At 45.9% G+C, this 14,881-nt stretch overlaps 1 protein-coding gene across 4 annotated transcripts in view; it reads left to right on the top strand.

Annotated features, from left to right (window-relative positions):
- The window catches only part of Myo19 (myosin XIX), a 29,573-nt gene that overhangs the window by 1,136 nt on the left and 13,556 nt on the right, over positions 1 to 14,881 (top strand). For 2 of the 4 annotated variants that reach the window (XM_075991253.1, XM_075991255.1), the window contains exons 3-11: positions 1,123 to 1,261; positions 4,484 to 4,622; positions 4,949 to 5,097; positions 6,537 to 6,650; positions 10,951 to 11,083; positions 12,419 to 12,488; positions 13,066 to 13,168; positions 13,722 to 13,818; positions 13,941 to 14,017. In XM_075991253.1, coding sequence (XP_075847368.1) covers positions 1,250 to 1,261; positions 4,484 to 4,622; positions 4,949 to 5,097; positions 6,537 to 6,650; positions 10,951 to 11,083; positions 12,419 to 12,488; positions 13,066 to 13,168; positions 13,722 to 13,818; positions 13,941 to 14,017 — 894 coding nt within the window. In that variant the 5' untranslated portion in view covers positions 1,123 to 1,249. Of the gene's footprint in view, positions 1 to 1,122; positions 1,262 to 4,483; positions 4,623 to 4,948; positions 5,098 to 6,536; positions 6,651 to 10,950; positions 11,084 to 12,418; positions 12,489 to 13,065; positions 13,169 to 13,721; positions 13,819 to 13,940; positions 14,018 to 14,881 lie in introns of those variants that run through there. The other 2 variants (XM_075991256.1, XM_075991254.1) reach the window with 2 other exon arrangements.

Genomic DNA, 14,881 nt, shown 5'->3' with positions numbered 1-14,881 from the left:
TCCAGAGACCCTCGGGTGATGGAGTACAGTGTACAGAGTGACGGTGTCTAGCCCAGTCCTGATACCCTTTTCTGTTTGAAGTTTCCTCTCCCTGTTTCCAATGGAAGTCCCTGGACCTGATTCTTTAAAGGCTAGGTGTGGTCAGAGCCTCAAAACGTCTGTAGCAGGGTTAATCCATCAACCCATATTCGATGTCCCTCATCCTCAACCCTCTTTGCTAGGCAGGGATTGAGGTCTGGGAACCTCCAAGTCTGCGTGAGGCTTGCCATTTTTCAGATCCTGCCCTCAGGCTGCTCCTCCTTTCAGGTGGGTTCTTCTCTCCTGCTCTCACCTCGATTGTTTGAGACAAGGTCTTACAGTGTAGCCCAGACAGGCCTCAAACTGAGATCTTCCTGCCTCAGCCTCCTGAGTGTTCCCAATCTCAATCACAGCTTTTGGGCAGTGGACCTTCCATGCCTGATCAGTGGCCCCAAATGGGTTATCAACTCTATAGGTAATGCTAATATTCATACTCAGTGATAATCAGATTTGTACTGTGCTTTCAAACCTTGACCTCATTGACCTTCACAAACTTTCGAAGTAAGGTAGATTAACTCCCTATTTTCAAGGTGAGGATTTGGGGTGATAGGGTTGCCCTGGGGTCACATACTCATCCAGTGACTGAACTATGATTCCCTTCTCATACAAGAGCTTCCCCAGGAGCATAGAGTTGACTCCAGGCACATTCTCCACCAGCTGATGAATACGTTTACATGTTTACATAGGGTATTTCTGTCTAGTGGTGATGATAGAGCCAAGGTTATTTCTCCCCAGTGTCTTCATTCTTCACGACGTACCAAACCGGAAGATTTTGCAACACTAGCCCATCACTTACTTACCTTAAAACTGCCCCTGGCCTTTTTCTGTAAGGGAAACGCCAGAAGGCATCCCAGGTCATCTCTGGAGGCTCTCATCAAAGTTTCCTAACTTCTTGATTAGCAAGGGAAAGCACAGACTCTCACTCTCTGCCCAGGCCTGCCCGATTCTCATTTGGGCGCCTCCTGCTTGGTGGGAGGAGTAGGAGTGAGTCACCCCAGAGAAGCCATCACCTGTGTGGCCCTTGTCTTCCGTCTCACGCTACAGGTTCCAAGAAGACTTGGCTGAGATTCGGACACACCTGAGTCTGCTGGAATGATGACCTCATGACCAGGTTGATAGACAGTACTGCTTGTGTCTGTGACACAACTCTGGCTGCCCACACTAAAGCACGATGTTCCGGCAGGTAAACCCTCAACTGTTGCCATCAAGCAGCAGAGACACTTTCCTGTGTGCCTATTTGCATGAAAGATTGCAGTGTTCGTGGCTGGAAGGACAGGAAAGACCCCTTCTTCAGATAGTCATTCCAGCACTCTTCCTGACACACCTGACATGAGTGTCTCTCTTTTTGTGGCTTTGTGTTCTTTTCCTTGGAGTGCAGAAGGTAGGCTAGGTAAAGGAATTCAGGTCACTTTGATGACCTTAAGTGGGACTTATCCTGGTAGAAGTCCTTGCCAGGGTGTTTTATTGAATCACAGTGGAAATTTGGGGCTTCCAAGGAGGTTCATTGAAGCTAAGCCTTTAAGAATAATAAACAATTAGCCAAGTTAGCTGGGCGTGGTGGCCCACACCTTTAGTCCTAGCAGTTGGGAGGGCAAATCGATTGAGTTCAAGGCCAGCCTGGTTTGCCCACTGAGTTCTAGGACCGCTGGGGCTGTAGCAAGAGAGAAACCGTGTCTCAAAACAAAACAAAAAACAAACAAACAAAAGAGCCAAGTGGAGGAGGAACATTAGCAGTCCCGACAAAAGTCGTTGCCTGTGCAGAAATACAAGGGAAGGCAGTTTACGTGGGAGTCCAGCATTCTACCTCTGAAAAGGCTAGTATCCTTGGCCTGCAAGGTAGGGACCACTCTTCACTGTGGATCTCTTCCTCATACACATAGCATCCTTTATAAGTAGCTCAGATACAGAGAGCAAAAATTTGCTGGAATTTGATTTTCCTAAATTCTGTCCCACTATAAGGGCTCAGGGAGTTTGTGCTCTAGCCAGGATAACCAAGGTAGGACTGAAGAAAGCCATGACAGATGCAACTAGACCATCCTGCTATTTTCTAGGAAATGGACTTGAAGGCTACAGAAAAACAGGCAGGACAATTGTCTGCTCTGGGTTGTTGTATTTCCTTCCTTCCTTCCTTTCTTCCTTCTAGTCCTTGTTATATAGTAGGCACTATACTTGAATATTTTGTTTCATCTTCACAGTGCAGTGAAAAAAAAATATACTAGTGTGTACTATACAGTGCTGTTCTGTGCCCACACTGGAGATCAAACTCAGACAAGTTAAATGGCTGACTCAAGGTCACATACATTATCAGGAATTTGGAAAAATAAAGAAAGGCAATCAAAAGTGATATTAAGGTTATCTAGTACTACTATCTGAACACACCATTTTAAAAAATGTCTAGACTTTTCTGCCTTAATTTTTTTTCTATTCTTTTCTCTTTTTTGTTTTTTCAAGACAGGGTTTCTCTGTGTAGCTCTGGCTGTCCTGAAACTAGCTCTGTAGACCAGGCTGGCCCCAAATACAGACTCACCTGCCTCTGCCTCCTGAGTGCTGGGATTAAAGGCACACATTATCACACCCTAGCTCTTGGTTTTTTGTTTTTTGGAGACAGGGTTTCTCTGTGGCTTTGGAGCCTGTCCTGGATCTAGCTCTGTAGACCGGGCTGGTCTCTAACTCACAGAGATCCGCCTGCCTCTGCCTCCCTGCTGCTGGGATTAAAGGTGTGCGCCACCAACGCCCAGCTTGTTTGTTTGTTTGTTTGTTTGTTTGTTTGTTTGTTGAGGTCTTTCTGAGTAGCCCAGGCGAGGCTTGAATTCATGGAAGTTCCCCACTTCTCCTCCAGAGTGTTGGGATTACAGATAAGTACCACCATACCCAGCAATAACTACTTTTTTGGGAGGATATTTTACATGCCTTCCTAAACCCTGATGAATGTATGTATGTATGTATGAATACCTAAGAGGTAGGCACAATCACTATTCCCATTTTAGTATTAGGAAAATTGAAATAAAAAGAGATTTAAAAACTTAAATAAGATTGTACAAGAATAATGGTGGAGTCAGGATCCAGACCTGGGTAGCCTAGACTCCATTTCCACTCTATTGAACTGGGGTCTCACCCACTAGGTAAACACCCACTAAACCGTATCTCCTACCCTTTACTTTTTATTTTGAGAGCAGAGTCTTAAATTGGCGAGGCTGGCCTTGCACCTAACAATCCTCCTGCCTCAGGAAAGAGTCCTTCTACCAGGCTCAGTACAATCTAGCTTTCTTTGTTGTTGTTTTGTTTGCTTTTCAAGACAGGGTTTCTCTGTATAGCCCTGGTTGTCCTGGAACTAACTCTGTAGACCAGGCTAGTCTTGAACTCACAGAGATTCACCTGCCTCTGCCTGAGTGTTGGGATTAAAGTCGTGCACCACCACCACCCAGCATAATCTAGCTTTCTAATCCAAGCTCTTGGTACTATACTCAACTCCCGGTTAAATCAAAACTGTTCCTGAGGGGGCTGGAGAGATGGCTCAGAGGTTAAGAGCACTGCCTGGTCTTCCAGAGGTCCTGAGTTCAATTCCCAGCAACCACATGGTGGCTCACAACCATCTGTAATGAGGTCTGGTGCCCTCTTCTGGTCTGCAGGCATACACACAGACAGAATATTGTATACATAATAAATAAAAACATATTTAAAAAAAAAAAACTGTTCCTGAATTGCAGCTGGTTTTGTAAGTAGTCCTTTCCTTTCCTTTCTCCTCCTCCTCCCCCCTTTCCCTTCTCTTTCCTTTCTTTTTCCCTCAATCCTTGTTCTTCCATAGATTCAGCTATAGGCTGTAGCAATTGCCCTCAAGAACAAGAGCCTTCTGTGTACATTATGATGAGCCTAAGACTCAGTCTTTAAGAGAAACTCATTACTATGCTGCTACCTTAGCTTGTTCCTGAGGGGTGTGAGCATTGAGGGTTCACTAATCTCATTAGAAACACAGCCATACCAAGACTTCTAAGCTTCCAACCAGGCGCCTTTCTTCTCTTCCCTCTCCTTCCTGTGCTTTACAGACAGCCGCAGCTCTGTAAGGCCCGTAGCCTGCAGCCTAAAAGTTGCCTTAACTGGAGCTCACAGCATTGATTATTACTATGTACTGTCAAGGCCTTGACTAAGTGCTCTGTGTTTCTTTTTCCCCTTAACCTGGGAGTTGTTTATCATCACCCCCCCAAAAAACAAAACAAAACAAAACAAAATAAAAAACCATGGCTCATAGAGGTGAATGACCGAGACTTTCACGCTAATAAGTAGCAGAGCTGAAACATGAGCCACCTGGATCTTGTAGAAACCTGTTCTTTCTCCTGTGCGGGCTTCGCCCTTATTAGCTGTCAACTGGTCTGGGACCCAGGTCTCATGGCTCTTGTGTTGTTCCCAGGTGAATGGTCACAGCTCAGACTCTGATGCCCAAGGTAGGGCATCCCTCAAGGGAGATCTCCAGGAGTTCCTGGGTAGGGAGGCCCCACTCCATCAGCTGGATGACCTCACCAAGGTGAATCCTGTGACACTGGAAACAGGTATGGGCCTTCCTCCTCCAGACTGCTGCTCCAAAGAACAGGGATGTAGCGAGGGTCTGCAGCACTGTTCCCCAGCTCACACCAAGCACTGATACTCCTGACCTGGCCCCTGCCCCAGGGAACCTGGCACTGCACCTGGGCTCCCCAGGGCAGGCTTTGCTCTAGGTTTGGGACTCGTCTTAATTAGATCTTATATCTATTCATCAGGGAGCTACAGGGTTCTAATGGCACTTAGCTAATTACAGAGGGAGGGCTGCTTCGCAGATGTGTGTCTGGCGTTCTGTCTGCATTTGAGTCAGACTTTGCTTACAGCATCTTTTCCTCAGTCCTGAGGTGCCTGCAGGCCCGGTATACAGAAGACATATTCTATACCAATGCTGGCTGCACCCTGGTAGCTCTGAACCCCTTCAAGCCCATCCCTGAACTCTACGCACCAGAGCTGATGCTAGAGTACCATGCTGCATCTCAGCCTCAGGTAAGACGCCTGCCTACTGGTGCCGTGTCCCTGCCCAGCAGGAACTCTCAGAAACTGAACACTTAACTAAGGTACAATGTGGATGATAAATACTAAACTGAGATTGAAACCTAAAATAGAAACATAAAACAAAGGTATTGTTGTTGTTGTTATGAGAAAGATTTAGAGGTAGGAAACTCCATTAAGAAAATGCCTTCAACAGGTCAGTGGTGGCACACACCTTTAGTCCCAGTACTTGGGAGGCAGAGACAGGTGGATCTCAGTGAATTCAAGGTCAGCCTGGTCTACAAAGTGAGTTCCAGGACAGCCAGAACTGTTATACAAAGAAACCCTGTTTCAAAAAACCAAAAACGAAACAAGAAGAAAAAGAAAATCCCTCCATGGGTTGGGGAGATGGCTCAGAGGTTAAGAGTGCTGTCTGTTTTTCCAGAGATCCTGAGTTCAATTTTCTTAACTAGTGATTGATGTGGGCGAGACTAAAACATTGTGGGTGATCCTCGTTGCTATAAAAAAGCAGCGTGAGCAAGCTAGTAAGTAGCACTCCTCAAGGACCTCTGCATCAGCTTCTGCCTTGGGGTTCTTGCCCTCCTTAAGTTCCTATTCTGACTGCCCTCTGTGATGAACTGTGATGTAGAAGGAAGCAAGTAAACCCTTTCCTCCCCAAGTTATTTTTTGTCGTTGTGTTTTGTCACAGCAATAGAAACCTTAACTAATATAAGCAGTAACTTAAGAAGAAATTTTCCTCCAAATTACAAAGTACATAAAAGAAGCAGCAGATTCAGACTATTAAAGAAAATGTAGAGGCAGCTCAGTCGGTCAAGTGCTCATGTAATACACATAGATATGAGTTCCAGCCCCAGAACTGCATAAGCCAGGTGTAGTGGAACTTGGGATAGAAGGAACAGAAGTTCATTATCCTCAGCTATCCATAGCAAGTTCTAAACCAGCCTGGGCTGTGGGAAAGCCTGGTGGGGGCAGGGGAGATAAGAGCCTTGAAGGAGGCTAAAGAAATAGTTCAGTGGTAAAGAGCACTTTCTGTTCTTCCAGAAAACCAGGAAACAATTCCTAGCACCAACGTGTTGGCCCAGAGCCATCTTTAACTCCAGTCCCAGGGAATCTGATGCCCTATTCTGGCCTCCAAGGGCACTACACACCTCGCACAGACATGCATGCAAGCAAAACACCCATCTACATAAGATAATTTTTTTAACTTAAAAAAATGAAATCAGATGAGAGCATAAAGTATTAAGGTCATAGAGTGCTGGAAGGTAGCTGCATCCGTGCTGAGATGCCCGTTGGATGAATCAACCACAGGGTTTTGGGTGTTTTGGAGGAAACATGCTAGCATTGCTCCTGGTAGCTTCCTGGTGTAATTTGTCATTGGATCAGCCAGTCTTGAAAACATGGCTCACATGACCATCCACTCTTTGATATTTCAGAAATTGAAACCCCACATCTTCACAGTGGGTGAGCAGACCTACAGGAATGTCAAGAGCCTGATTGAGCCAATCAACCAGTCCATCGTGGTCAGTGGAGAGAGTGGAGCTGGAAAGGTAGAAGTTTCTTATCCTGTCCCTTATACCTGGCCAGGTGAGCGCAAAGGTGAGGACCATTGTCTGTGTCATCAGTGGCTGTCACAGGCAGGCTGCCGGAACCAGGTCAACCAGCACCACACCAGACGTCAGAAGCAGCTTCCACTGCTGGCTCTGCCGCCACCCTGGGGAGACACTCCTCCCCTTGCACCTTTATTTTCTCATTGGAGGTGCTTCTGGGGGGTCCCTAGAAACAGCAGTCAGATGTTGGGGAACCTAGCATGAGGTACATCAGGTAGATTATCTCTGAAAGACTACTAACATTACAGGCATCAGTCATTTCACTTCTGAAATGGAAGGTAATAGAGGGCCAGCACCTGCATGGGACTTGTTTGTGAACGTAAAGGAGCCTGTGTTGTTTGACATGATGACACACATCTGTAATCCCAGGATTTAGAAGGCAAAGGCGATGTAGGAGGATCACAAGCCAGCCTGGACTACATAGTGAAACTCTTATCTATAAATAAATGAAGTAAACATAATACAAAATAGGAGCCAGTACACATAAGGCATTTGGTGGCATGTTTGGCACATGGTAGCGCTCATCCAAAAGTAGCTGGTTTTTCAGGTTCTTGCCCTGATTTCTTTTTATTATGGACTGTGATGAGAACATATCAGCCAAATAAGCCCTCTTGCTTTTGGCTTAAAAAAAAAAAAGTAGCTGGTTTTACTGTGGGAAAAAGATTAGAAGAGACCAAAGCCTACTGGAGTTGAAGCTGGAGAAACAGCTCAGCTGTTTAAGGGCACTGTTGCAGCCGGGCAGTGATGGTGCACGCCTTTAATCTCAGCACTCGAGAGGCAGAGGTAGGCGGATTTCTATGAGTTCGAGGCCCCAAAGCTACAGAAAAACCCTGTCTCGAAAAACCAAAAAAAAAAAAAAAAAAAGCACTTCTTATACTGACAGAGGGTCAAGTTCAATTCCAGCAGCCATGCGATGGTTAATAATCATCTGAAACTGTTACAGAAGATCCGAAGCCCTCTTCTGACCTCTATGAACTCTACACCCATGTGATGCAGACATACACTCAGGCATACACCCATACACATGAAATAAAAAATAATAATAAATCTTGAAAATAGCTAAATCCCTATTGAAGTTGTCAGTGATAGCAAAGGTAGTGTATGAGAAGCTCCAGATATAGCCAGAAGGCCTTACAGATAGCAAGACCCCAGCAGATGAGACAGGTATTACATAAACAAAGATTTCCATCACTCCCCAGCTACCTCTCCCTTTCCACAGAACTGTCTGAGGGATTCTTTGGACTGTAAGCCCCTTTGCCTACATTCACCTATCAAAGAGTTACTGAACATTAAGCACACCCTGGTCTCTAGGCGGCAGACTAGGCATAGATGCTATGGGAAGGAGCATGGTGAGAAATGCAGTACACATTTTGACCTTAGTCTCTAAACAAAGGAAGACAGTTAGAGAGGCCATAGCTCAGCAAAGTACCTGAAAACTCAGCTCCTGGACAAAGAATTATTCACAAGAGTACTAGGGACTGAGAACCTGACTTAAGATCAACACATGTGCCTTAGTCCCAGCACTCAGGAGGCAGAGACAGGTGGATCTCTGTGAGTTCGAGGCCAGCCTGGTCTGCAGAGTCAGTACCAGGACAGGCTCCAAAGCTACAGGAAATCCTGTCTCAAAAAAAAAAAAGGTTGATGCAAACAGCTCAATAACATTTCACCGAGTAGCCGTTATGGCCATTGACTAGGCCTGCCTTTTGGTTTTATTTTTTCTTTAACATTTAATTAGTTAGTTGTGGGTGGAGCAGCACTATACAATACACATGTAGAGGTCAGAGGACAACCCTTGGGAACCAGTTCTCTCTTCCACCATGTGAATCCTAGAGGTAGAACTCAGATCATCAGGTTTGGCAGTGAGAGCCTTTACCTGTTGAGCATCTTGTTGGCCTTTTGTTTTGTTTGTATTTTTTCTGTATGAGGAATTAAACCCAGAGCCCTGAATGTGCTGTGCAGGCTTGCTACCAATGAATTCTATTACATCCCCAGTTCTCATTTTATTTTTTAATTTTGAGGCAAGGTCTTGGTAAGTTGACCGGAATGGCTTTGAACTCACTTACATAGTTCAGCCCTCTTCTGGCTTCCATGGGCAATAGACATACACATATTAAAATAAAATAAACTTTAAAAAGTACCTACTTCTCTGTGGACAGGATATAAAATTTATTAATTTGTTTGTTTGTTTATTTAGTGAGGGGGAAGCCTACTTCCAGGTATAGTCAGGAGGAGGGCCATTTCTTTTGCCCCCATATTAATTGGGTGACATATTTCCATCCACAATACACCTCAAACAAAAAGGAAAACTAAGTTGCCTGGGTTCAGTCCCAACACTGGAAACTCAACTTCTTTGCATATTGGACTGAGCGTATGTCTGAGTGATAGACTGCTTGCCTGGCATTCACAAAGCCCTGAGTTCAATTCTTAGCACCACCAAAGTTAAATAACTAATCAAACCCCAAGTCAATAGTGAAAAATAATAAAATAGAAAACAGAATAATAGAAAAAAAATGAGTGAATTCCAAGGACTTTTTTGTTTTTGAGGTGTGGGGATTGAGCTTCAGATCCTATATATACAAGGCACATATTCTACCACTGAGCCGCATTCCCAGCAAACTACTTTTGAAAAGTGGTTAAAATCTATACCCACATGGTGCACATACATATGTTTATACACATAAAATTAGATAAACTAATCTTTAAAAAAAAAGATTAAATTTGGTAATATTCTTGCCAAGAAAGCACCAGACCTAGACAGCTTCACTTATAAATTCTACCAGACATTAAAAGCAAAAGCCTGGCAGTGGTGGCCTGCACCTTTAATCCCAGCACTTTGGAGAGGCAGATGGATCTCAGTGAGATCGAGGCTGGCCTGGTCTACAAAGTGAGTTCCAAGACAGCCAGGAGTGTTACACAGAGAAACCCTGTCTCAAAAAAACCAAGAAGAAGAAGAAGAAGCAGCAGCAGCAGCAGCAATGTTATAAATTCTCTAAGTCTACAGAAAACAGAAATGAGTGAGCGCCTCCAACCTAATGGATTTGTTAGGAAGGGGTGGGGCGAGTATTTGGAATACAGCTGAGCTATATAGTGATTACCTAACGTGCAGGAGGTGTAAATGAACTGTGGTCCACACCTATAATCCTAGCCCTGGGGAGGTGGGAGCAGGGAGAGCAGAATTCAAGGTTTTCCTCCCCACGCACTGTAAGTTCAAGGCCAGCCTGAACCACAGAGTGAGTTCCCTGACAGCCAGGGCTACACAGAGAAACCTTGTGTTGGGGGTGGAGACAGATTAGCTGGACAGTAATGTCTTTTTTTTCAAGACAAGGTTTCTCTGTGTAGTAGCTTTGACTGTCCTGGAACTTGTTCTGTAGACCAGGTTGGGATTAAAGGTGTGCACCACCATTGTCGGGCTAGGATAATATAAGTCCACTGGGAAATGAGAAACAGGAAAACTTCTCTAAGCTCAAGGCCAGCCTGGTCTACAAAGAAAGTTCCAGGCTAGCAAGGACTAGGTAGTGAGATGCTATCTCAAAAATAAATAAAGACAGTGGTGGCGCACACCTTTAATCCCAGCACTTGGGAGGCAGAGGCAGGCAGATCTCTGTGAGTTCCAGGATAGGCTCCAAAGCTACAGAGAAACCCTGTCTTGAAAAACGAAAGAAAGAAAGGGAGGGAGGGAGAAAGAGAGAGAGAGAACTGGACAATGGTGGTGCACATCTTTGATGCCAGAACTTGGGAGGCAGAAGCAAGCGGATCTCTGAGTTCAAGGCCAACCTGATCTATAGAGTAATTTATTGGACAGGCTCTAAAGCTACTCAGAGAAACCAATAAATAAATATATAAACCAGATATGATAAATAAAAAACAGATATAAACCCTGCATCTCCAGGGCTTTGTAAGAAAATATACAGAAAGTCTACTGTAGGATTACAGCTGTTAGGCCTCAGAGATGGGGAGTAGCCTGTCAAATCTGAGCTTGGGGTGTGGGGTGGGTGTTTCTCTTGTACTCCAGCCTCTTTCCTTAGTGCATCTTCTGAGCTGAGAGGCACAGAGGTGTGCACCCCCACTTTACAGATGGGAAATGCCTTGCCCAAGGCCACAGCTAAACACAGCGTTCTTCACAAATTTGGGCAGGCAGCAACACATGATGAAGGAAAGCACTCTAGTGCGCACCTCTCGGGTTCTGTAGTGGGAGGGAGTGAGGGTGAGCACACTGTCCACGTGGCTGTTTTTGCTACAGACATGGACATCCCGCTGCCTGATGAAGTTCTATGCTGTGGTGGCCGCCTCCCCTACTTCCTGTGAGAATCACAAGATCGCAGAGAGGATAGAGCAGCGGATCCTGAACTCCAACCCTGTTATGGAAGCTTTTGGTGAGCTTGGTGTCCTCTGCACTGTATTCCAGTTCTATTTCCTCTGGGATTCGCCACCTCTAGGAAACAGGTAGTGCTTTAAGACCTCTCTCTGGCCAGGCGCTGGTGGTGAACACTTTTAATCCCAGTACTCAGGAGGCAGAGGCAAGTGGATCTCTGTGAGTTCAAGGCTAGCCTGGTCTACAGAGTTTCAAGACAATCAGGACTGTTTTTTTGTCTCAAAAAACCACAAAAAAAGAAAGAAAGAAAAAAAAAGGACCTCTCTCTGCTCTCTCTGGGCTGGAGAATGACTGTCCTTCACTACCTAAGTCCCAACCCCTTTCCAGATTTCCTCAGCTTCCTTATATTAGAGGTGCTGTCATATGGGGATATAACTCATTGGTAAAGCCTAGCATCTACAACAAGTGTTGCCATTTGGCTTATATAAAGCAGTCAGACAGAGTGTCTTGGCTCATCTGGTTCCAATCTTATCTCTTCATTCAGTTTTCTAATGTTCCAAAAAGGAAATTTGTCAAAGGTGGCATAGCTTTATTTTGACGGGGGAATGTTTTGGTTTGATTTATTTATTTTGTTTGGTTTGGTTTGGTTTTGAGACAGGGGTCGTGCTATGTAGCCCTGGCTGTCCTGGATATCTGCCAGCCTCTACCTCCGATTAAAGATGCGCACCACTCTCCCTGGCATAACCATAGTGTCCATGTTGGGTCTCGAGTCCACATGTCGTACTTGTGTCTTAAACCAATAGTGACAACTTGCTTTCACCTCTTCCTGTCAAAGCAGAAAGTCCTTGACTGGGACTGGAAAGATGGCTCAGTAGTGAATAGCATTTGTTCCAGGCCAGGCAGTGGTGGTGCACGACTTTAATCACAGCACTCGGGAGACAGAGGCAGGTAGATCTCTGTGAGTTCAAGGCCAGCTTCGTCTACAGGGCAAGTTCCATTTGTTGCTCTTGCACAGGACCTGAGTTCAGTTCCCAGTACCCACATGGTGACTCGCAACCATCCTATAACCAGTTCAACCACCTCTTCTGACCTTTTGCAGGCACCAGGCATACACGTGGTACATACACATGAATGCAGATAGAACACTCATACACATAAAAAACAGCCCCACTGTGTCTAGGCCTACTCATTCCTGTTCCTAGTTGGGAAATACTTCTTGATATTTATCTTGAACCCCATTTACCAAAACCTTAGTGCCCATTCCTCAATCCTGACTGCCATGATATGGAAATTAACCAAGTGGCTTTTAGGTGACTAGAGATAGGAACAGCCACAGCAGCTCATGAGAATTCTGCAATCCTGGGGGAGTGGGTATAAACACAGATGTGATCTCTAGGGAACGCGTGCACACTGAGGAATAACAACAGCAGTCGCTTTGGGAAGTTCATCCAGCTCCAGCTGAACAGGTAATAGCTACTGCCATCCAGCTCATGGGACAGCAGAGACGGGGAGTGGAAGCACCTGGGGCAGCCACCAGCCTAGGTCATCCCCATGAGAAAAACTCTACTTGTAGTTTGTACGTTGTGTGTATGGGTTTCTTGAGCACAGTGAACTCTTGAGGTGTCCTTTTTTAACCTAGAAAACCACAGCTTCTGTGACCTTAGTGCTCTTACGGCCTGTGTGCTCATGCTGGCTTCTCTTGCTCAGAAATTCCTTGTCAAAATGCCTCTTTGATATAACCCTGTGCTAGGGCATTAGCTCCTACCTTGAGATGGGTCAAAGTGATAATACAGAGGTGTTTGCCATGCCTACCTGAGCTCCATGCAAGAGAATACCCCAGAACATTCAAAGACATTTTGAGTTTGTTGCTTGAGGCAAAGTCTCACAGAACCCAAGTTAACTTGAACTCATGCTTCTCCTGGCTACTGTACCTGGTTTCCCAAGGACATTTGGGATGTTCCCAACCCAAGAAGAGCTTGGAAGGGATTTGCTAGGTGGCAGTGGGATGAAGGGATAATGACGCGCTCTGCCTCTGTGTGCCAGAGCCCAGCAGATGACGGGAGCTGCGGTCCAGACCTACCTCCTGGAGAAAACGCGTGTGGCTTGTCAGGCCTCCAGTGAGAGGAACTTCCACATCTTCTACCAGGTCTGTGCCAGGTGGAGTACACTCTGCCACAAGCAGGACTGGGTGGCTCATCCCTCCACCCCAGCATGCTCCACACCTGGCCCCTCACTTGCTCTCAAGCAGAGCTGCTCACCAGGCAAGTTTGGGCCTAGAGGTATGTTTTTCTGCCTCTTTCAAATCAGAAGGCCCTCTAGGCAGGGACTCTGTCTTCTAAATGAAAGCCATATCACCTGCCTTAGACTGAGGGCCTTTCTAGGATGGAAACAGTTTCCCACAACAGTTTGAGGGCTGTTCTGGGATTGTATTCCTTCCTGGACTGGGCTTCTCCAAGGCATTGGTGGGGCTCCTTGCACCCAGACTAGGAGCTTCTTTAGGTAAGGAGATGTACCCCAGCAAGAGTCATGCATTCTGCATCAGAGTGCCAGCTTTCCAGGAAGACAGCTTTTGTCCATCAGGATGAGACATCCCACCCTATGCCCCACGCTTACTTTGGGGCACTCTTAGCCTGGCAATGTTGCTGCCATTTCTTGCTCCTCATTTTAACCCCAGGCCTGAATGTCCTCTCACTCCACAGATTTGTAAAGGAGCCACCCAGGATGAAAGACTCCAGTGGTACCTCCCTGAGGGAGCTACCTTCTCCTGGCTACCCAATCCAGAAAATAGTTTGGAAGGTAGGAGGAGCATCCTTGGTACCCTAGACTGCCCCCAAAGCCCCACCTATTCTGCCCAGGGCCTGTCTTCCCTCCCGCACTGACCCTGCTGACCACTGGGCTGTGACATGGATTCTTTTCAGAGGATTGTTTCGAGTTGACCAGAGAGGCCATGCTCCATTTGGGCATCGACACCCCCACCCAGAACAACATCTTTAAGGTCAGAAGAAAAGCCATGCTACTTACACTTAGAGGTGATGGTAGCCCTTATCATGGATTGTCCCTGGACTTGGGACTCTCTCCACAAGTGTCTAGGACTTCAGGCTTCACAGGACCATATCTAAGGAGCTGGGCCATAGGGTTAGTGACACACCATATAGTACTTAGTAATGAACATGGCACAGTGACTCACACTCCCAGAGCACAAGACTTTAGGGCAGGTTTTATTACAGTAACAAGAATAGAGAGATTTCCTTGTTTGTCTAACACTTTAAAGCTTAGAAGTTATGTTCACACCTCTTAGCTCACTTGATTTTATCAATAATCTTTTGTGCGTGGAGATTATTTCCATTTTATACTTGAGAAAATCAGAGGTAAAGAAACCTACCTGAGCCAGGCAGTGGTGGTGCATGCCTTTAATCTCAGCACTCGGGAGGCAGAGGCAGGCAGATCTCTGTGAGTTTGAGGCCAGCCTGGTCTACAGAGCGAGTTCCAGGACAGGCTCCAAAGCTACACAGAGAAGCCCTGTCTTGTAAAACAAGCAAATAAAAGGAAAGAAAAAGAAAAGAAACCTACCCAAGACACAACTAAGTGATAAAGTTAGTTCCAGGCATTTTCATTCCAGTGCCCGCCTCTTCCTCCACTGTCCTCTGCCTCTCCCTCTGGGAGCCCAGTGAGCTAGCCTTCTCCTCCTCACTGCCTTTCTACCTTTGCTGAAGACCAATTGCTTCCCTTACTTCCTCAACTCCTACAGCTACCAGATGCAGTGTATAGGGTGGGCCGAGGACAGACAGGGAAGCCACTGAAGGAAGATGGGGATATTAGTGGCCTCTGGAAGCTGAGCTATCTGACCCAGTATGGACAC

The sequence above is a fragment of the Microtus pennsylvanicus genome, chromosome 11, assembly GCF_037038515.1.
Source record: "Microtus pennsylvanicus isolate mMicPen1 chromosome 11, mMicPen1.hap1, whole genome shotgun sequence".
In the NCBI taxonomy this organism is placed as follows: domain Eukaryota; kingdom Metazoa; phylum Chordata; class Mammalia; order Rodentia; family Cricetidae; genus Microtus; species Microtus pennsylvanicus.
Note: the sequence above shows the minus strand (reverse complement) of the source record. Positions and strands in the feature narration are given on the sequence as shown.